Here is a 23917-nt window from a genome sequence, read left to right on the forward strand (position 1 = left end):
ATCCATTTTTTTGTAGGCTACAAACTGGACCAGTGAGATTCCCCTATAAACCAAATCTTCTAATGCTAATAAATTAGTTACGTTTTGAACATCTGGGGAATGGCATTCGAGGGAACCTGGCTCCTGTCCTCTTCCCCTGGAGGAATATCATTGAAGTGAGAGCCTCTTTGATGAAAACATGGGGCTGTTTTTGCTGGAGGACTGGCATTCTTCCTTTAGTCAGAAGTGAACGTGGTTGGGGAGGCTTTCTAGGGATCTAGGTTGGCCCAGGGTGGGTAGAACTACTGTAAATTTTATATATTTTTCTCTTTTATGATTTTTTTTTTACATTGAATCCATTTATGTATTACTTGCTTTGCCAAAATGCTAACAAAAGCTAGAAAATGGAAAACTTCCAGATCTCACATTAAGTATTCCTTAATGTTTATATTGTGACTGGTTAAGAACCAATTTTTACATATCTGACTGTTGTAAATAAACGTGATGCATTGACATTTATGGCTCACTTTTAGAGAAGTCTTATATAACCAGCATTATTTAATATATTTGCATTTTACTCAGGGTATTTTAACAAGGGCTAAGATGAGTAGTAGGTAAGGTTGATAATCTTTACTAGAATTTCTGTTTTGTTCAGTTTGCTTTCTACTTGGAAAATATGCTCTGTATTGCAAACCCATTGTATTTTATAGTATAGTGTTCATTGTACTACAAAAAGATCATCCTAGTTTTAAGCTAACCACAGTGATAACTAGTCTGTGCTAGTAGAATCATTGCTATTACTTTCTAAATTATCTACTTTGTGTGATACCTGAAACCACTCAGAATTACCATTTTGGCTTCGAGCTTATGGAAATCATGTGAAAGCTGGTATTTCAACTAATACTGTATGCCTCTGAATCATATTGTCATGTTTAAAAGTGAGACCTGCTTGCACACCCTTGGCAGACCATGTGTGTCACCGTGAGTGTCAGAAATCCTGCATGAGCTCATTTTCACAAGCAGAGGGGAAAATGTAACATTTCTATTGATGGTATAATTTAGACTCTCTACAACGTTCAGGCCATTTGAATTCTTCAAAATGGTATATTAAAATGATGAGTATTTTTTATTAAGTTCCAATAATTGATGAAAACTGTGATTTAATACATGTATTTTTATATTGTTGTATGGATTAATTGTTAATTCAGCATTTAATGGCTAACTTAAATATGATGATTGGGAAAGAAACTTAAAGTTGACATTTCTTTTACCTAAAGGTATTACAATCTGAAAGATTTCAGGAAATGTATTAAGCAGAAAATGTGTGACATCTTTTAGATTGCTTGTCTAAACTGGAGAGCTTAAATTTGATAAAGTGCAACTTTGAGTATCTTTACCTTTGCATATTTAAAGTGATATTTTAGAGGTACAATAATGTGGTGTTGGTCATTGTAAGTAAGCTTTTTTGTGCTATGTCCTTTGGAGTAAAAAAATCGTGATTTTCTTTTTCTGAATTACATAAATGCTTTTATTTGATTTTGTATAATGACTGTCTTTGAGATGAATAAGTCACTTTAAAACCTTGGCCTATGAACTTTGCCTTACTGATCATGAATCTAGATGAATGCTATCTAGTTCTTGGTTCAGTTTTACCTAGTTTTATTTTTGGTTCACTGCTTGCTTGAGCATAGCTGGGATTTGTAGCCCATTTTCTAGGCTTATTGCAATCTCACTGTGGTATTTTATAGAAGCTATTACATCTGATAGGCTAGCTTCATGGTATTGATGATACATGGCTTAACCATAGTAAAAGCTGCCTTCCCTCTCTAAATTGTAAAAAGGTGATTAAGTTTCACTTGATGGAGATATACTATATATGTGTGTTTATCATGGAACTAGTGCATTAGGCCATAAACTGTTTTCCTACATTTTTTTGTATTCAAATTTTACTGAAGACAGTGGGCTCCTTCAGGTTTTCTTTCTTTCAATCCTGAATTGTCCTTGTTTGGATTTTTAAGTACTGTAATTTTTTTTTTCAATAAAATATCTGACTTGGACAAGAAAGGTAAGAGTTCCAATTTGTGCTGATATTCTTAAATTCTTGTGAAGTGTTGTTGTTGTTATTGTTGTTGCTCATACTGTCTAGACTGTATGTAACAGTCTAGTCTTAAAAATCATAATCTCACAGAACGGTCATATTTAAACAGTACCCATGACATCAAGGAATAGGAATGAAATTTAACTCCTTAGATTATCACACTGGAAAGCCAGATTGCTTTGAAGAGACAATTTTCTGAGTAAAGTGAAACACATGTAGCTACAACCCATGAAACCCAATGGCAACAAAAGTTTTCTTTCTCTAACGCAGATGAATAATGACTACACAGATTTAGTGATTATCTTTGAAGGAAATGAGAGAAGAATCTTTTATACTGAAATATTAATGGATACATTCTTGGGGGGAAGGTTTTCAGTTGGATTTTTTTACTTTTCACCATAGTTATGTCCTATAAAGTCATCCTGAACACTAATTAGCAAATCCTGAACCATTGTTCCTAAGGGAAATACCAGGCTAGGTTCCTGTGAGCCTCTGGTCACGACATTTTTTATCAGTCAATCAGTATATAACCTCGTTTTACGTGTCTTTGTGTCTAAAAACACCTTACTTGATACGTATTGTTGATCCATTAACATTGAACTCATGACCAACAGCCCAATAACCCATGCCTGAACAAAGCTGATCTAACACATGTATTTCTCCTCAAGGCACATCATGGCCCTCTTATGCTTAGGAACCTGTGTCAGGATTTTAGCCCTGTGCTTGGGGTTCATTTAAAACAATAAATTGCCAACACAAAACTGAAAAATGTGGCACCAAATAAACCACAAAAGGACACTTGTTTACACTGTTAGATCTGAAACAGTGATGCTTACTATATGCCATACCTCAGTAGGGAATGCACACATGCACCAGGGGACAAATTTTCACTGCTCCTGAATGACCCTAGAAGCGCTACAAGAACTGACTTGAGAGCTGGGCGCCTGGCTGGCTCAGTCAGTGGAGCATGCGACTCTTAATCTCAGGGGTGTAAGTTCGAGCCCCACGTTGGATAAAGAGATGACCTAAAATTTTTTAAAAAAATTGATTTGGGGGTTACAAATACATGTTAGTGAGTAGGCAAATTTGCACATGTGGAACTGTCAAATAGTAATGAGCATCAGCTCTGTTTAGTTTTGTCAAGGGCAAAGTGGTCTTACAAAAAGGTTAGAGGTTTTGAAGTCTGGACTTGGGGAGTCCCCACTCTAGTTCTTTTTACTTTTAATGACAACTTGAACCTTATCTTCTCTTTCTGTTAAATAGAGACATTATTTAACCTGCAGAAGTATTATCAGGATTAAAGGAGATTATATGTACATCATAGGTCCAGAACCATTTTTGTCCATAGTATATACTAAATAAATGATAGTTACTGTTATTATCAGATATGCTAAATACAGAATTTCATTATGGGTCAAAATGCAGAATCTTAAGTTTTTCACATCTTACATATGTTACACCTTTAATATTTAAAGTGCTTTATATTGCAATCTTTTATGTTACCTTTATACTTCATTTATATTTGAGCCGGCCTTTGTCTTTAATATGGTGTGTAAAGAATCATTTTGAATGAATCTTAGATGTCAGCCACTGCATTAAGTCTTAAACCCTAATTACAGATTAAAAACTGTTCTAAATACCTCTCCCTAACTAATTTTCAATTACGAGGCCATTCATTTGCAGAAAGACTTAAACTGTTCAGGAAGTTTTGGTCCAGGATTACCTGATTCTTAAAAATAATTTTGCCCATATACATGAGGGGTGAATGCAGTCACAGTTCTGAGAATTTATTATTGAAAAAAATTAATTATTGCCGTACTTCTGTTAGAATTACACACTGGTTTATTGGAGCCCAGCTAGTGAGCCTCTAATATTTACCCCTCATAGGAGAATTAAGCAAATGATCATTAATTCTGAGGAATATCCTGGAGCCATTATCCAAGAGATGCAGGGTGAATCTCCTGTATTTCCAGAATTTTTGTATCAAGTACAATTTGGAGTGAATAATCCTCAGAATAATGATCCATCAGAGAATCTGTTCTGGGATATGGTACTTATAAAGTGAATCCAGTTACCCTGACTTAACCACAGCATTTCAGTTAGCTCCGATAGCCTAACCCTAAGCATACTAACTGTTTCTTGTAGGTGAGAGATTTTTTTTTTTTTTTAAGTTTTTAAACTAATGGTCTTAGAACAAGTGTTAACATTCAAATTGAGTGGTCTTTTGAAAAATCAGGAAGTAAATGACTCCATTTAAAACATAGTACCTAAAATCCAATGTTAATATTACATTAGGAATTGCACCTAAAGGTTGTAAGGTTCTGTTTGAAAATTTTATCATCATTTCGGTCCACTTTTTGTTTGTTTGTTTGTTTGTTGTGGTTTTTTTGTTTGTTTGTTTTTGTATAGATAAAATGAGAACAGCTCTAGTGGTGATGGTAGTGATTATTCTCTCAAAGAAAATGAATCTGATTTATATATGTTTCTCTTGTTAAATATCTGAAAAAAAAAATGTGAACATTAACCCTTAATCTAAATTGTCATTCTGTACAAGTAAGCATACTATTATACTCAACAATGAAATAGCCCTCAAAATAATTTATATCTGTTTAGAATCTTGAGTTATTTCATTGTGTTAAGAGAAGGGAATATTGTATATATTTTCTTTCTCTGAAGGATATCATGAAAGACCAGATCAGATTTCATAAGTGGCATATTGATAATGATAATGATACTATAGTGATTTACTCTGTAAGTCTTGCTCAACCTTTGTTTTATTGTTTCTTAGGATAATGGAGTGGGAATATGTAGTCTGATCTACAGCCTTTTACGACAGAAGGGCCACTTTAAATGGATTTGGTTTAAATAAGGGAACTACATGAACTTTTAGACTAGTCTAAGAAATTTTATGATAGAAAACAAATTTAAAATGATTTTTTAAAAATACATAGGATGTGTGTCATCAATTGTACTCTGACCGTGTGCTAGTTATCTATTATTTTTCAGGGGAATTTAATAACTAAGTGCTTAATTATATTCTCTCTGAATTGATTATTTGTTTGCATCCTTAAACCATTTTTAGATACTATGCAGAATCCAAGAATATATATTTAGAATTTTCTTATATTCTAAATATATGTTATATATCATATATATTCTAATCTTTTAACTGTGTATGTTAATAATTTAATTTTTATCTTATCTCGAAGTCAGCTTGAAATCCAGATTTCATGTGGGAAATTAATACTTTTTTCTTAGAACTTATTTTGGGATAAAGTAGATTTTGTATCATACATAAGTACTACTTAGTAGAATTATAATATATATTTCTTCTACAAAAGACATTTTAATAGTGTCTCTTATTTGATTAAAAATTCTCTATTTTGGTGATAATATTCTTTCTAAATTTTACATAGGTAAATTTAGTACCTATACTATTTGAAAATTTGAATCTAATGATTTTTCATTCTGTTCCACTAAAAGTAATATCAATACTGATATTTAGTCTTAATCGTGTTATACTTTATAAAAAGGAATATTTACATATTTAATAGTACAAATTATATTCGTTCATTCAACAAGAATTTGAATTCTTATTCTGTTCTCCATATTTAGCTTTTAAAATCCATAAGGAAAGAATACAAAACATGTTCAATCTTGGTATTTTAAAATGCCAAATTTGACCACTTACAGTTTTAATCTACCTATTTAAATTGTCCTTGCTTTTCTGACTACTTAACCACTAGAATTGGCCTGGTTTCATATATTGTCATTTGGGTTTGTGATACTTCAGAAATCTGGAACCTAGCAAAGAGAATGTTAGTAATGACTTACAGTGATGCTTGCTACATGCCAGACACTTTTCTAAGTTATATATTTTAATTCATTTAATCCCATTAACATTTACAACTTAAACATTTTCAAATTTGTTTTTCCTTTGCTATGCCAAAATTAATGAAATCTGGAAGTTACTTCACTCTGTTGTCAGGTTGCTAATAAATACAAATACATTTTCTTCATAAAATAGTTGCATTTCTGGTTACCAAACGCTGTCAGAAGTGTGAGTTATTTTGAAAAAGCTGCAGCCTTCTTTGCTGTCTTAAAGAATGAGCACAATCAAGCTGTGTGACATAATAGAAATGATAAGTGAAATGTTCTACTGCTCCCATCGGGTTTATCACTGGGACCCCATCCTCCATTCCAATCTTTTTCTTTGCTTCTCAGGTAGTATATAGTACTTTGTTCTTGGTCTTCAGCATCATCCAATTCCAGTTTGCTTTCTTGCTCTGTTTTTGCTGTTTTCTCAGCTTACCCTCCATGGTTCCCCATTATCTCTCCAAACCTGTACAGTGTCCCTAGGAGCTGTCACATCTCTGTTTCAGCCGTGATGATAGCCTCTGTATTTCTCTTGTTCTGCTCCTTTTCCTACAACTTGGGTCATTTCATATAGGAGGATTTGTTAGCTGCGACTTCAGGTGTGAGTTGGCTTACTAACTCACTGGGGAGGGAATTGGCAGACAGAAAGGCATGGATGGGCAAGGCTTAAATTTATAAAACAGCATGGAATGTTCAGGAAACTGAATCCAGTGCTGTTGCAGTATATATAAGATATATTGCGCGGAGGAGTGTATGGTAGACAGGGTTTGTTTGGCAAAGTAGGCAGGAATTAGATCATTTCCAACTCTGATCCATGGGAATGCATGTGAACTGATGTAATGTCAAGGGTAGGGGGAGGGATGGTTAAGCTAATCAGATTTTGTCTTAAGAGATCACATGGACAGCAGTATAGAGGGTACATTAAGTGGTTATAAGATTAGGGATCTAAGGTCTGTCCCTGTCTCCCAGTAGATGGGATCCACAGTACACTGAACCCCTATATTTTATTGGACTCAATGATCTGATTGACTTTTGAGTAGTATCCATTCATTCAAAAAATATTGAGTCTTTACTGTGTTAGAGGTACTACTGTTCTAGGCCATGCCAGTTAAAGTAGTGAGCAAGGCAGACAAGGTTCCAGGAGCTTATATTTTAATGAGTATCAATAAACTTGGTTAGGAGAGGAGGGTAAGTAAATAGAAATGGCCATGGAGAAGATTGAACCGGGTGATGTGAACATGAAGGTGATTGGAGGTAATATTTGCAGGCTGCAATAATTTTCAGCCTTGGCTAATCTAGTGCTTGCACCGGGGAAAAGAAGCAAGGGTGTGCATTACTCAAACCTATTTATTCAAGAAGTTGAGGTAGGTTCTATGCATTTCTCCTGTTTCCTGACCAGACTGATCACAGTTTTTAAATCACTATAGGTAGGCCTGCACAGGCAAAAGAATGTCATTTTATTTACAAGGAACAATTTTAAAAAAATGATTTTTTTTTTTAAATACTAAAAGCTTTCAGGTGCCAAATATTTACGTAGTGTTTGGTTTACTTCTTTGGATTTCATCATGATGTCTGTTCTGAAATTTGATATTGTGGTGTAGTAGTTCTGCTTTGTGGCCACTTAAATACCATGCAGGGTGAATATTTTTAAAAGTACATGAACTGCCACGCTTTCTTTTTTAAAATCTTTTTTCATTTTGCCATTTGTGCATAAGTTCTTAGGTTAGCACCTTGTTAGTAAAGAAAAATGGCTTGTTCAAAAATTGGGGTTTTTTTAATCTCCTTAAAAGCAAATGATTTTAGAAAATGTCAGGATTATGTTTATCATTTTTAAATTACTCTCTTGTATCCTCAGAAACCTTTGAAATGTGTTCTGAAATGTTCTTTCTTCAGATTGGTAACCATTTGATTCCACAGATGGAGATTCAATACCCCTCTTCCTTGTTGCTCTCTAGAATGGTGGTGACATTGCCGGAGTCCCCGTTTCCGTTTTCTTTCAGTTTTCTTGTATCTTTCTTTCTTTCTTTCTTTCTTTTTTTTTTTTTTTAACTCAAATCAGAGAAACAGAAGTGTTGCAAACATTTCACCTTCTTCAAAGCTTCAACTTTGGTTTTCTGCCTTTTATGTTGCCGATAGAATTATTCTGATGGTCTATAAAACTCAGTTTTCTAATTTGCCTTCAGATATGTCAGCTATCTTATATCAGAAAAGTTCAAAATCAATGATGGGTAGAACACTTCCAAATAATATTTAATAAGCACTTTCTGTATTGAAGTCACCTGCAAATCCTCCAACTGAAGGTCAATTTGAACAACTGAGAATTCACAAAGAAGTCCTAAATAGAAGGGATTCCCTGTACTAGAGTTAGAAAATGCCAAGCAGGTATTTGCTGCCTGTCATCTGAGCAACAGGATTCTGACAAACCAGAGATGCATGCCCACACGTATTTATAAATACTTTAAGCCAGTAAAACCTGTAAAATTTTTGTTGTTAAATGACAGTTGTCTAAAACATTGGCGAGTGCTTCCTGAAGGAATAAAGTAGAAATTTCATGATCTGTTTGGATGCAAAAGAAGCGATGAGTTGGGCCATCCCCAGTATAGCATCTTCCTCTTAGAACGTCATATTGAAATCTGGTTACTGAAAACTGGCTGTAGACAGTTCACCATGATAGCGTTGCAGGTGCATTTATCTTTAGGTTGCAGGTAGTTGTAGTAATATTTAATAGCAAGCACTTGGTCTTTGTGAGGTCTTCCAGATTTGTATTGAGTTGGAAGTATGTAGTCTAAAAACACTTCCTTACAATCTACAGTCTTTAAAAAGTAAACAATTAATTACTTAGCCTTCCTCCCATTCCATTTCATTTACATGTGTTTTTTTTAATAGACTCTTGTAATTTTTTGATCCACAGAAACACTTTATAAGAGTGTCTTATATCATTTGTTGGATGAATAAATAAGTATCTGTTATATCCGACTCAGAAACCCGGTGTCTCGCCTGTGTGTTTTCAGCCACAGAGATCTTGGTTCATTTGTACACACGTCATGATGTCTTTGTTGTGGGAAAGGCCAGGAATACAAAAATAAGTAAGATACACCTTTATCCTCAGTACCTTACTCTTTGGTTAATAAAAATTAACTGGGAAAGACAAGAGAGGGGCGACCTAACATTGGTTAAGAGAAGCAAAACCCAAGTGGTTTTTCATTCTTTAAATTTTAGTTTATGTGTTCTCTTTAATCCTTCACTCTCCCCACATCTAGCCATGTCTGAATCTTATGTATTTGTCCTGTTAGCCCCTTTGTTTCAGTGCCTTAGGGTAGTTACTCATAACCTTCCATTTTGATAACACATTAGGTTTGTCCCTGGTCTGTCTGCCAGTTTTCCTTCCTCTGATTCGTATCACATGTAACTCCAAGTAAACCTTTTTTTGTTTTTTGTTTTTTGTTCTTAAACATGGTTATGCCCAAGCCAAAGAACAGTTTTCACTGCCTTAACTATAAAATCTAGGTTTGTTCCTTTCTACCTTCACTGCTCACCTGGGAACTATAACACTTTACTCCTTTCCAGATGATCCTGTGTTCTCAACACGCAACGCCTCCTTCAGCTTCTCCTGTTCAGCCACATTCATTCATACTATAGCTTTACTCAAAACAATACATCTCTCTCCTTAATGTTAGATTCATACCCTTCAAGGAAGAGTTGAGATTCTTTACCTTTTCTTCAAAACCTTCTCCAACTCTTCATATTTAAGAGATCATTCCATCTTCTGAAATGGCATTACACCTCCTGTCTCTGTTTTATTCTTTATTCTGCTTATGTTTGCATTATATCTGCAAGTACATAGAGCACCCCATGGCAGGAATCCAGCTCAGGCCCATAGGATGTGCTTAATAACTTTGAGAATGTTGGTGGAGATTACTGGTTATCACCCTCTGTTTTTTCAGGAGTTTTCCACCGCTGGTTATGAAGCCCGTTCAACCTTAAGTGACATCCTTTCCTACCAAGAGTAGTGGCTAAATTCTTCATGGTTGTTAATTTGTCCTTTTGTGTATGAATTCCATGATATGATGGCAGATGGGATTTCATGTGACAAAGCACGAGAGAAAAGCTGAATTGATGCCTGGTGTGCAGATACAGGGCTTGTGTACCTTTTGGTTGGAGGATCCTTAGATACTGCTATTAGTAGGGATTTCCCTTGGAAATAATCTCCTAACAAGTAATCTCCTGCCTCAGAGTGGTGGGTAGACAGTGTTGAGTCCACCGGCCAGCATTCTAATTGCAAAGCAGAAGACAGGGAGCACTCAGTGTGCTTTCACTGAATTCCCCTGACCTAGTATAAAGGTTTATCATGTCACTCATCCACTATGGCCTATAAAAAATAACATTTTATTTTTAATTTATCTATTTTTTTAGTTTTTTTCCTTTTTTAGTTTTCTTTTTAAATTCAGTTAACATAGAGTATATTATTAGTTTCAGAAGTATAGTTCAGTTGCATATATGAATATCCAGTGTTTATTATAGTTTAGCATATTTACATGATAAATTTTGAGCTTCTGCTGTGCTGCTGTAGGGTAGCAGTAGTAACATGTTAAGATCGTGGCTAAGGATTGGGATCAGGGGATCAACTTTTTTTTTTTAATAGACACCCTGTTTGGAAGGTACCTGGCGCCTCCAATTTCTGAATCTTTCTGAAGTCTGCTGCTTTAGTCCGCTTGCTTTTTATTGCCACTCTATCCCTACCCATCTTACACTAAAGAAGGATGAATGGCCGGCCAGCTTTGATTTTCATGTGTAATTTGTTGAAGTACTTTATTTGGTGATACCTACTTTCCTATTCTCTTTGTCCTAGGGCGTGGAATTTTGCCTTTTTACTCTTCCAAGTCATGTTAATAGGGCTTTGGGAGGGAGCTGAAATCCATGTATGATCAGGGGTTATGTGTATTGACAAGTCTTACCTAGTGTCCTTTTCTTGTAATTTTCATTGTTATTTAAAAAAAAAAAAGTAATAGATGCACAGGTTTTAAAAGTCAAACACGACAAAAAAGTACCCAGTTTCTCCCATGCCCATCTGTGCAAAGATAGCGTCTGTTCCTCTGCACCTCAGTGTTTACACCTTAAAAACATGTCAGAAGGACGCCTGGGTGGCTCAGTGGGTTAAGCATCCAGTTGGTTTCAGCTCAGGTCACGATTTCAGGGTTCTGGGCTCAAACCCCACATTGGGCTCCACACTCAGTGAGGAGTCTGCTTGAAATTCTCTCCCTCCTTCTCCCTCTCCCCACCACCCCCATTCTCTCTCTCTTTCTCTTAAATAAAATAAATCTTAAAGTCAGATTGTAAATTATACTTATTTTTCATTCGTTTGGCTACATAATATTACATTACAATGTATTAATAATTTATTTCTGATACCAGCTTTCATGTAACTAATATTAAAGGACAGAAATATTTTATTACTGTTAGTTCTATTGCCTAACATTTACTGAGCTCTTATTATTTGCCAGGTGGTGTTTTAATCTCTTTATGTATTTTAATTCATTTAATGTTCATAAAAAGGCTGCTGGGGTAAATATTATTCTCTCTATCTTCTAAACCAGGAAACAGGGACAAATGACTTAAATGACTTGTTTAAGGCCACAGCTAATAATTGGTAGTGTCAGAATATGAACTCTGGCCTCATGGCCAGATCCCCATGGATCCCCAAGCTATACAGCCTCCAAGAGTAAAAAATATATTTACACTTAATTTTAGTTTCTTAAAAAATGTCTGGGCCTAATTGGTCCATTTCATGAATATATTGGGCAGGTCAGTCTGAATTTGCTTGATTAAGTTGAATGTGTTGAATTGGATCTCTGTTTTATTTTTCAGTGTAATAGTTTCCATCATGTAAATATGCTGTCCATTCCTCCTGTCAACTCTTCACTTCTAACTGATGTGTTTTCTCTTCTGTCCTTTAATTTAACCTGTTGATTTAACTTACTAGTTCTTTTCTGACATTTAAAACTTTTCTTTCTCTAATCTTTTAGAAGGTAAATTTTCTGTTACCTATTGGTGGGTTTTTCTTCCTCTCCATAAAGGTTAGTGCAGCAATAAATATTCAAATACCATTTGATATTTTGTAACAATCTCCATCCATCCTGTAATATAAGTAGTATGCTAATTCCCATTTTATGGATTCACAGATTTTCAAAGCATTAGCTTCATTAAGAAGGATCAGAGCTAGGTCTCAATTCCAACCCTTTTACAAACAAAAATTTTCAGAAGTTTGTATTCTCTTCTGTATTTTTCACTGAAGCTACAGTGATATGTCTTGAAAATACCACAGGGCTTGAAACTTAAATTTCTTGTCAAGTTGTAGCAGTTGTCTTCTTCAAAATTTGATCGGATCCTCATTTCGAGGAAAGAGTCAAGAATTTTTGTCATCAAATTCTTAATTCACACTTTTAAATTGTTGCTGATTGTATTGAAATAAATAAATTGATTCATGCTGCAAATTTGGTATTAGCCTTTTTGATATTTATTAATATCATGACTTTTCCCTAACCTACTTCCTTGGATGGCTTTATAAAATAATAGTACATTCCCAGCCTTTGGTGTTGACTGTTCATAGGAAATACCAATTAATCTAATTCTTCTTGATTAAACAAAATCTTAGAGTCATCTTGTTTCCTCAACAAATCACTGCATGTATTGTATATCTTGCTAACACATTTGCTGACACATTATTTTGTATATTGTATCTTGTGTTTGTAATTGAAATGCCTTTATTTCTGTTGGAATGCCCCTTGAGGTGCTAGCCGACTAGCTGACTAGAGGAGTTCTCTCCTCCTATTTTTCCCAACATATAACTCCCAGCTCTACAGTGTAGCACTGTGAAGGGCAGGGAGGGCAAAGCAGACACTTTATATATGAGAAGGGGCTTTTCCACAAACATGCACATACATATTTTCTTTTTAGATTATCTTACTGCTGGTCGGTAATCCTTGATTTCATCGAGACACTAGAAGGGCATACGCTGTTTCCACAACAGTCATAATCATAAACTTTGTTAAAAGTGAATTAAGATATGAATATGTATGAAGAAATTAGATGTTCTCACCATGGATATATGGCATCAACGTGTCTTGAGTGAATTACAGACTTTACTCATTTCTGGGCCATTTGTTTTATATATAGATTAAATATAGATAATTACTCGTGTGACAGGTTACTTTATTACTTTGATAGATCTCAAAGTACCGCATGCAGTTATAATGTTATTATTGTAATAATTTGGATTCACTAATAACCAGAATTAACATTACATGAATTAAGATTTTTAAATTGGAATTTGATTTTGTTTAAAGTCAGTTTTACTTCTGGTGGTTATTTTGACTTAATAACAGACTATACCTTTTAATTGAAGTTTTTAATTATTTTTAAGCTCATGTTAAATATAAAAATGTTTTGGAACTATTAAAAATTAGAGTTAGAATGCTAACTTCCATAGGTCAATCAGTTCATTTTTGTCTTGCGCCTCACTTGTTTTAAAAAATTGTTAAATTTATTTGTAAATGTGCATCATGTGATAGATGTACTAAACTTAAAATTTATTTTCGCTTAGCCAAATACCCAGCACATCTTACGTGTTCAGTCATTGTTTTCCTATATAACTCTAATAACTTGCCTTGCAAGAGTGTGTGTTTTAGAAAGATATTTAATGGTTAAGCTGTTTCAAAGTTACTTGCACACCCTCAAACAATTAATTTGTTAAAATTAATTAAGAATTGATTAAGATTTGTTACCTGAGGGAATAAAATTAAAAGATTCTAATCTAGTTATCCTGGTTTTAATCCATATTTTTTTGTTTTATTTTGTTTTGTGTTTCAACGAGGATTCCACATTTCTGGTTCAAAGAGGTTTCTACCTGTTCTTTCAGTTTAAGGCAGTTCTTTAGAAAAGCAGATCTAGTCTGGCTATGTAATGCATTTTATTTAATTTTATAGTTTTTATGATATCATATATTAGAGATTGCCAAAAATATAGAAAAATTTTAGAGAACATTTTTGGATTTGATGGATTACCACTCTTGAAAGGGAAACAAAACACTAAATATTTCTAATCCCGCATTATTTACCGCATGGGTGGTTAAATGCTACTTTAAGCCTCATAAAATTAAAAGGGAGAAATCTGCCAACTGTAGCAGGAATTGGATTTAGGAAGAGTGGTACAGAGCCAAAATATTGCTACAGAATTAAATGTCAAAAATCTTCTTTAATAGTAGATATATAGTTCACAGTGCCTGGTTATGATTAATACATTTAATCTAAATCACTGAAAGTTGCACTCTCCTTTTCCATAAAATACAATAGGACACAAATCAGTTTTACTGTAGATGGATAACAATTGGAAAATAATGCATCTTCCCGCCCAATAAATTGTCAGTTATACCTTTTAACTAAAATCAATTCATCTTTCCAAAATTTATTGCAATTTCTAATAATAAATCTCCTCAAATGTTTATTCATTTGGTTTTTGATACATTTGTGCCACTTTTGCTATGGTCTAATGTTTTCTCTTTTGATTCATTGTAAATTAGAAAATCTATTTTGAGTCAGTTTTCTACTTAAGAAGTTAAAATCTATAACCTAGCACCTTTTTCACTCTCCTTTGTACATTTTAATACCCTTGAACTTGAACTTAAATGCAATCCAGTAAATTCTTTTCAGAAGGAGATTAAAAGACTTTCCAATGTAACTTCTTGAGTAAGGGCCAGATTCATAAAACAAGCACTTAGGAGGCTGATGATTGTTGCCATAGATCCATTTTGGAATCAAAAAGAGAAAGAAATACATGGGGTCGTGTCATCATTTCATGTAAGTATTTAGTACAAAAAGGAGGAAATGCCCATTTGAATTAGGATCAGATATTGATCATATTGGTTGTCTGCTATTATTTTCTTTTGATTGCAGTAACCGAAAAATGTCATTGAAAGGAAGCACAGATAACCAGCTATGTTCAGTCTCTTTCCCACAGAGAGGTCTTCCTCTTACTAATCTTCAGATACACTTTTTAATCTCTGTGTATACATTTCAGATTATTCTCTCTTAATGTATACTGAATGTGCAGTTACATTGGTTTTTCACATACACTGTCTCAGAATGTAATCATTGTGATGTTTTTAATTTCATACATGATACGTATGTTTTATTCTTATACTGTTAGATTACCATTAGACTTAAAATAAATCCTTCAAATACTGTACGGTGAATACCGACTCATGTCATTTTAATTTTATACTTTCCTCTACATATTCCACAGAGTGGTACCCTTTTTTTTTTTTTCTATCTCCACCTCCACTGTGCTATTATATAAAATTTTAAAACAAAGTAAGAATCAGTTGACTTGCCCACAAATTACATAAAAATGTGTTTGCAATGAACATGTTCTGAAGTTTGGTGTTAGTCTATACTTTTTATATTCTGTCAAAGTTCTGAAATAGATTTTTGGAATGGATACTATTAGAAATGAAAGTGACATTAATTTGAATTAAACCTGCAACTCCTTAGCAAATTTGTATCACTGTTAATAGATAAGATGCTATATGATTAATTTAGCAGTTAAAAGGGTGATTTTTGTGGCCAGAATAGCCAAAATAGAATTCATTGTTTGGGCTAACTACATGGTGAAGAAAACAGATGTTTTCTAAGGCAAAGATGAGACATGAATTACAGCTTTTACTTATTTATCTAAAAATAATGCTGCTTTTTTTTTTAAGCTGTGAACCTAATAATATTTTTGATATATGGCTTCTTTAATACAAAGTATAATATTCATTTGGACTTAAATTAATTTCTGTATTAACAAATGCCAAGTTTTCATAAATTTAGCTAGCTGTAAAAACTTTAAAAGTAGTCTGTGACTTACAAGTACTTCCTAATCTGATTTTCCCATCACATTAAATATGAAAGTAAATCAGATCATGCTCTTTGAAGTAACAAATGATAAACCAATATCCTCTGCCTTTCTTTTAAAACACCAGTAACATATTGGAGTGTTATTCCTTTGGCAGTTTTATAAACATTGGCTAATGATACAGTGTCAATTTATTGCTTAAATGTTAGGATTTTGCTGTGTTACTGTCAGTTATGAAGACTTTAGCAACAGCTCTAATACCATTTTTCACCTTTGCGTGGTAGTTTTGTGAAGGACAACAGGTTTGTTCTACCCACCTTTTGGCAAGTTAAGGCTTTGGGAAGACAAGTAAGTGACATAACTAAGAAGAGACAGGGCCAACCTGCTGACTTTTTTCCATACCCCCACCTGCCTTTCTGTACTCTCTCCAGTTGAAGGTGAATCCATCCTGGAGGCTGAAATTTTCTTAATGTTTTCAGCCATAGTTTGAGGAATTGCCATGTAAACTTTTACTGTTTTCAAGCAAAATAAATGTTTTGAAGGAGATCAGTGAGTAATCTATATATTTTTCCCCAATCCTCTAGTTCACTCTGTTGGCCACTGACTCAGCCTAACTCTTGTTTAACCTTTCATTCTCCACTTTCTTCTACCCTGTCCTCAACTCTCCTTAAATCCTAGTGTGATCCTTCTGACCCATTTGACTTCTAACTTGAAATCTCTCAGTGCCACCCCTTGGTTTCTCAAATGGCATGTAAACTCCTTTCTCCTGTCTAGGTCTTTGCCATTAGGGCTTCAGCTCATCTTTCCATCTCTGTGTCCTGATTCTCTCTGGTTGATACATCCTGAATGTGCCTTGCACTTTCCAGCTTCTGTCACTGTCACTTTGTTTCAACTATTTTTACTATTTGCAACATCACACTTCATGTCGGTCTGTGGAAATGTCAAGATTTGGTCAAGTGTGATGTTGCAAATAGTAAAAATAGTTGAAACAAAATACATTTTAGTTAAAACCTTATCTGGAAACTTCCCTACCAGAAGGTATCTCTTCTGTCATTCAGAGGCCTCACTCCCATCCCCTCATGACTCACAGAACCATGTGTTAGCCCCTTCTGGTAGAGTGCAAGCAAAAACCATGGAACTGGAAATCAGAATAAGTTCTCTGAGATCCATGATTTACTGGCTGTGTAACCTTGAAGAAATCACTCTTTGAGCTTTAGTTTCCTCATCCCTAAAATAGGGATAATAAAAGATAAGGTGAAATAAAGTATGTAATAGGACTTTGTGAACTGTAAAGGAACTGTTATTACTCTCTCATTTCAGGAGTCCAAAGCTCAGATGCCTTCAGGGGCCAGGCCGATAATACACAGATACATATATACACATATACAAAGTAGCTTTGTGTTCAGGACCTCACAGCATGCTAGAATGGGCATTCCTAGCTCAAGGTATTCAAATTCAAAACATTTTCAGATACTCTGATAGCCAAAAGAAAGAAAGAAAGAAAAAGAAACACACACACACACACAAAACTGTTTACTGGCTAAATACTGCTGTCCCATTGTGTCCATCAATTTGGCAACTGAGTGAAGCAATATTGCATTCCCACAAACCTTGCATGTTGCAGGTGCCTCTTGAACTTTCGGAAGGTCAGTGGGGGAGTAGATGACTCGAGTGGAGTGGGTAAGTGAAGTTTAAATGTATAATGTGGGAAATGAGATACTTGCATTTTAATCACTTTTTCTGATCAGTAAGCAAGAGGTGTAAAGACATTGCATAGACCATGGTTTCTCTTTTGGTCCTCTCGTGAAAACTTCCTGGTATGTGCTGTGCACAGTTTTGTCTTAACTCTTTCTCAACTAGTTTTGACCACAAAAGCACTATTACAGTTTATAGAGAATTCAGGCATTTTTCTGTAAGAATGTTATTTTCTCTGTCCTCTGTATTGGTGGGCTCTGGCAAACTGAAGAGAGGTGTGTAAGTCTAGTACCTTTTCCATTCAATTGCCGTTCCCTCTGATCCTTGACAGTTAGTTGAAGAAGAGCCTGGTGCTTGAGATTTAATGATTCTTTTCCCTGGGATCCGAGAAATATGGCTGTTTATTTTCTCATCTTTAGAGAGTTAAATGTATCGTATCCAATGTGTTAGAAGCACTTGTAAAACTTAGATTTAGGTACAATTAATTCTTGTGTCTTTCAAAGGAGGTAGTACAGGGTTAGTTCAATGCTAAAATAAAAGCCAAGGGCCCAGGGACTGTAATGTCTCTGTACTCTTTGTATTTTTCTCATACTGACCAATGAAATGATCATCTCTACAGTTACGGGATGAAAAGGTGGTGCCAAATGACCTTGATAAAAGGGAAATTATGATGCAGTATGATGACCCAAACCATTGTATCTGTGAAACTAAGTCAGACATAAGCTTAGCTATAGTATAGACTCATTAATAGAAACTTGACTGTTAGTAGAGTAATTGAATACAAGTAAATGAGAGCTTTGATCTGAGTGGTACAATGCTTACATCAAGAAAGAGAAGTAAAATCTTTTGACCTTACTTAACTGCCCAAGAATGTCTAGTAAAGAAAGGATATGGCTTCTCGGAGGAATAATTGAGACATAAAAACCATTGCCTACCAAGTTGTCTGGCACAAATTCATTTGAAAAAAATTTCCCTTGAAGTTATTTCCATATTTTCTTAGACTCTCTTTTAGAGTGTTTGCTTACTTACAAAGTAATTAATTGATTCTGCTCTAGGTTTTTCACTTGTCTAGTCTTCCTGTTCATAAATACAGAACTCTCCAGCTATATACAACTTTTAAACCCCTTGGTTTACAGTGTTATGCACAAGTTATATTTTTAAGTTTGGGGACATTTAGAGCGTGTAGAACAACTGGGCGTCTTTCAATCATCCAGTTCATTTCTGTTTAGGAAGTATTTATTTAAACATTAAGTAGCATGTGCCAGGCATCATTCTCTATGTTTGGTGATAACACCAGCAGCCTGAAACAGACAAAAATCCCTATCTTTGTGAGCTTACTTTTTAGTAGGTAGCACCTGTATGTCATCCTTCTGCTAAGTATAAAATCTAGAAAGCTGAGTAATTTTTGTTCTTGCCCTTTGAAGAGTTTACACTCTAATTACAGAAATAGATACAGAGAATTAAAACATAATGGGCCAAGTTTTAGGAAAGAGGTTCTAACTGAGCACAAAAAAAGTAAGGGGCACCTCACCCAGCTTCAGAACAGCAAGGAAATGGTGTTAACTGTGGACTAAAAGATAAAACTGAGCTCTCGGGTTGAAATGGGTGCAGTAAATGGATCTCCCGGAACTCTGCAAGTGACCCCGCAAAGACTGGGACCTGAGACCCATCTTCCAGAACTCGGTGTTGGCCACATGGAGAGAGTGGGGCAGACGCTCCAGACAAAAGGAAAAGCATGAACAAGGGGGCATGGCATGAAGTAGCATGGTGTTGCTGGCAGTCACAGGCAGGCAGGCCTTCGAGAGTGGGATTTGTAGATGGGAGTAGCACCGGATAAACAGAAGAGGCAGGAGAGGGTGGCCCTTGCCCACCTGGAGATTGTCCAACTTAATGAAGCCACTCAGGCCCTCAACAAGATTTTTTAATGACATGACGTGGCTTCACATTCTTTCATGCATAAGAAAAAACAAAGACAAAAATGTATAATAGCACCAAGCAGGACCAAACAACTTTTGCTTCTTACATTTTGAAATCGGTTCCACCTGGAAGACTTTCTTCTTACTTCCTCCTGGTATGTTGCTCTGTTCATCATCACTTAAGTTTTCTTCCTTCATCAGAAGAGTCTTAAAAATACCAAATGGCTCTGCATCCCCGGGACTAGTCTCATCCTTATTAGGTTTCAGTTGTGTTTAGAATATCTACTATTGGTTTTACACGTTCATAGTGGAATATTTGTTTAGCTTGCTCTCTACATCAAATTACCTCCTCTGAGGGGGTAGGTTTCCTCGTCTGATGGCAGCTGACATGAGTTTGTGACTGTGACCTGTCTTACAGTCCATTATTTTAGGAAGTTGAAGTCTATTTCAGTTGATACACGCAGCGCTCTGTATGAATGATGGCGGTACATACAAGGTATTTCTGAGTTCAAGATTTGCTAACTTTCATTTTATTTTTCCTCATAGTTCATTTTAGAGGGCATTTAATTACTTAGTTGGGATTTTTTTTTTTTTTTTGCAAATGTCACATATTGGATAATGTCTTAAGTCAATTTTAATAGGTTCAATGCTTCTTTAGGCTTTTTAATGATGAGGTCATCGCTATGGTTATAATAATAATGTTTGAAAACATAATTGTATGCTGCTTAAAAAAAAAAACAATTCTTTCCACGGAAATAGCTTCCCAGTAGGTAGATCAGTAGTCTTGGTTATTTTCTGAGGCCCTGTCATTGGACCCAGCAGTGTTCAGGTATCAGAATTAAGCCACTGCTCTAAGTTGTTCTTTGCAATTGAGTGTCTGGTTGTATGGCTGAGAAGACTCTTAAGTTAAGCAGAGACTGTATTCTCTTCTTCATTGACTTTCTTTTCCATCCTCTTCAAATCCGTGTAACACTCCTGTCCTCTTCCTGGGTCACCACTGAACTGGCTAATGATTCTTCCAAGCCTTTCTCAACTTTCTCTCTCTCTTTGGCATTTGTCATTTTAGCTCCTTCCTGTTAGAACTCCCATCTTGCTTTCTCATTACAGAACCATCTCTGTTTTCTCCTTCCTCTGCAACTACTTCTCTGCCCCTGGCCTGTTTTCCTGGCTCCTCTTTTTCCTCTACCTTGGATATTGGCATTCTCATGTTTGTTTGGTGTTTGTTTTTATTCTTGGTCAGAGCTCTTCTATCGTACTTTTTCTTTTGTTCTAAGAGCTTTCAATTCTTACCTCTCTGCAGAAGGCAACAAGGTCTTTTCGTGTTGTGCCATGTGCCCTCTGGCCCAGTGGTTCTAGGTTTTTGTTGTGTTTTTTTTTTTTTCATTGCCATATACCTGAGAGATAGTAACACATCACCTCACTGTGATGATTCCCTCAGGTAACAGTTCTTAGCCGTGGGTGAGCATCATAGGTCAGTCCCACCACCTCCCCCTTGGGGAATAGCACGGATGGTTTGAAAATCTTACCATGATAGTTCTGACACATGACCTGTGGCCATGTCCCTTCTACTAATCCTGATCTCTGCCTTTCCTTTCAACATTTGAGAATCACCCTTCTGCCCCCCGCCCCAAAATTTCAGCTCCTTTGTGGTCATCGCCAACATTTTATTACTATGGTGACTTGACTTTATACTCCATTATTTATTCTTATCTCTTCTAAAGCATGTCCAAACCTTTAAATGAAGATTTAGTTTATATAAGTAGTACCCATGTTGATCACATTTTAAACGAAAATCATCATCGAGTTGAAGAATAAGAAGGTATTGAGATTTACAATGTACCAGGTACTTTGTAAGGTCTGGAAGCCCAAAGTAACCAAATGATAGAGATAAGATCTCTAATCTTAAGAGTCTACAATTATTAGGATATATATAGAGACTGCTGCCCCGCTAAGAAAAGTTGTGAGTGCCATATCATAGATACAAGCTAGTTACACTAATGAGAATGGAATAAGTAGAGTGACCACTTCTACTAAGGGGCAATACAAAAAGAATATTTGAGCTGTGCCTTTGACTGAGGAGGTCTTCCCACAAGGAATAGGAAGGGTAGTAGTATATAGTAGAAAGACCAGACAGTTGGAATTAGAAGGGACTCAGTATGAGTTGCCACTGTTACACTGTCTTAGGCAAAATTACTTGGCTCTCTTATCTCCCCCCATCTTTTAATTACTTTCCATCATATGACTTCTCTTTTCTTTATAGCATTCACCGTAATCTGAATTTTTTTTTCCCCCTAGTCTGGTGTCTCCATCTACTAGAATGTAAGCTTCCAGGGTCAAGGACTCTTTATCTCTCTTGTTCACCGTTCTCCTCAATGTCTAGAACAGTGCTTGACACTCGCAGGAACTCAGTACATTAGTGAGAATTTTGAATGTATCAATGTGGATTTTTGTGAAGATTAACAGATTTGTTTATAGGTATTACTTTTGTGAACAAACAGGTCATCTGATTCTAACTCTAGTGCTTAAATTCAGCATAACTGAAGATAAAGAGTTGTAAAAATGCATGGCTAGTTTAACAAGGATTGAGTACCTGGGTATGCTAAATTTAGGAACATGGATAATAATGTCAAACTTCTGACAGTTCAGTAGAGGGACCTTAGAAGACTCATTTTGATCCTCCTTCAAACTTAAACATTCTCTTGCTTTCTAATCTTTCAGTTTTATCAACTTATGAATTAGACATTGGTATTAATATACAGTGTTTACGTAGATCTACAACATTTACCAGATTCTTCCTTATTATTTTATCTAACATTTCGTATTTTCTTTGTGGGATCTTTGAATATGTTCTCAAAAGGCATTTTAGTGAAGTTCTAAAACTGATAAATTTGTTCTTTGTAATCTGAAACTGGATTCCTTTCGTGCTTATTTATAAAAAATAGTTTTTCTATATAGGGAAATCTGGATTAAACAGTTTTTCGTTACACTTGGTGGATGCTCTGTTACTGTCTTCTGGCATTCTTTGGTGCCATTGAGAAATCTGTTTTCAGATAATGACAGATAACGTAGCCCCCCCCCCCCCCCCGTTTTGTTTATTTGTTCGTTTGTTTTTGATATTCTGCAGTTTCACAATATGACGTGTTAATGTGAGTTTTTTGTTGTCTTTCCTTTGGTAATTGCTGTCTTTAACCAGGTCTTTTAAAAAAAAAAAAAAATCGTCCCTTATCTAAATACTCTCTCTTGCTTATTCCGAGTCTTCTGTCTTTCGAGGATTCCAGACAGATGTTGCACTTTCTCATTTTATTCTCCATGTCTTTTAACCCTTTTCTCCTAGTTTCCATTTCATTGTCTTTCTGTGCCACATTGTAGGTAATTTCTTCACCTTTGTCATCCAGGTAACTATCTTTTTATCTGTGCGCAGTCTGCTGTTTAATTCATCTATGCTATTAAATGGGAGTGATCTAATGCCTGAATTAATCATTTAAGAGATGCAAGTAGTCTTTACTCATATTTTACTGGATTTTACCCAAAAGAAATTGATAGACTCCAGAAATTCTAATTTTTAATGTCTTTCTAACATGCTCAGCATATTTGGTATCTTTCAAAGAATAGTGTATTTCTATACTTTTATTTCTGTTGTGATATAAAGTCTGCAATGTCAGATGCTCCTATTAGTCACAGTTAAGTAAGTACATTTTATACTCAAATATTAGTTGAGAATAAGATGCTGACTAAGTAACCAGGTCGATTATATTTATAAGTCATTAGTTGTCTGTTCTCTGACTTGCTGGCTAGTTCTACTGTGAATTGCCTGCCGATCTGCTACCTTCTTCTGGTCTTTGGTACCACATGACTTAATCCCTTGTCTTTAGCTTCACAATGTTTTGATATTAAGCATTTATTTTTGAGCTTTACAACATTTTTTTTTCTTACCAACTTTAATCCTAAGTATTTTGCCTTTTTAAAAGTAAAATTGTGGTGTTGCCTTTTTTGCTCTTCATTTTTTGGGGTTTATTGCCTAGATTAACTTTCCTCCTCTTACAGTTTTTCCCAATATGTTATTATTTAAGAAAATGTATAAACTTACCATGCTCTTATATGGAATCAATCTTTATACTCACTGTCATTCATTTTGATATTTTGGTGTTCTGAGAGCTTCACGAAAATCTTTATGAAACTACTTTATAAAAATACTTTGTACAAAAGTTAAAATACTACAGACTTGTAAGTTATTATTTGTAATAATTTTTGTAATTTCAAGCATTATACCAGTAACTTTCAACTTTGTCTCTCCTGTGGCAGTCAGAAAAAGCAGTGGGTAAATGGAACAGGAAATGGGTAACAAAAAGGGATTGGAATATAAAAGGAAAGAAGTAGGGGAAAATGATGAAGGGTGGACAACTCCAGTCATAATGCCCAGCCGGATTAAGGCCCTTTGTGCCTGTGTTTTAAATTTAACCCC

The 23917-nt window shown here is 35.1% G+C and overlaps 1 protein-coding gene across 3 annotated transcripts in view; it reads left to right on the top strand.

Moving 5' to 3' along the window:
- The window catches only part of GPATCH2 (G-patch domain containing 2), a 168516-nt gene that overhangs the window by 20804 nt on the left and 123795 nt on the right, over positions 1-23917 (top strand). The window contains exon 6 of one of the 3 annotated variants that reach the window (XM_045982912.1): positions 17-2030. The exons of the other annotated variants lie outside the window; for them this stretch is intronic. Coding sequence (XP_045838868.1) covers positions 17-49 — 33 coding nt within the window. The 3' untranslated portion in view covers positions 50-2030. Of the gene's footprint in view, positions 1-16; positions 2031-23917 lie in introns of those variants that run through there. 3 annotated transcript variants of the gene reach the window in all.

This window comes from Meles meles, chromosome 17, assembly GCF_922984935.1.
Source record: "Meles meles chromosome 17, mMelMel3.1 paternal haplotype, whole genome shotgun sequence".
Taxonomy (NCBI): Eukaryota; Metazoa; Chordata; class Mammalia; order Carnivora; family Mustelidae; genus Meles; species Meles meles.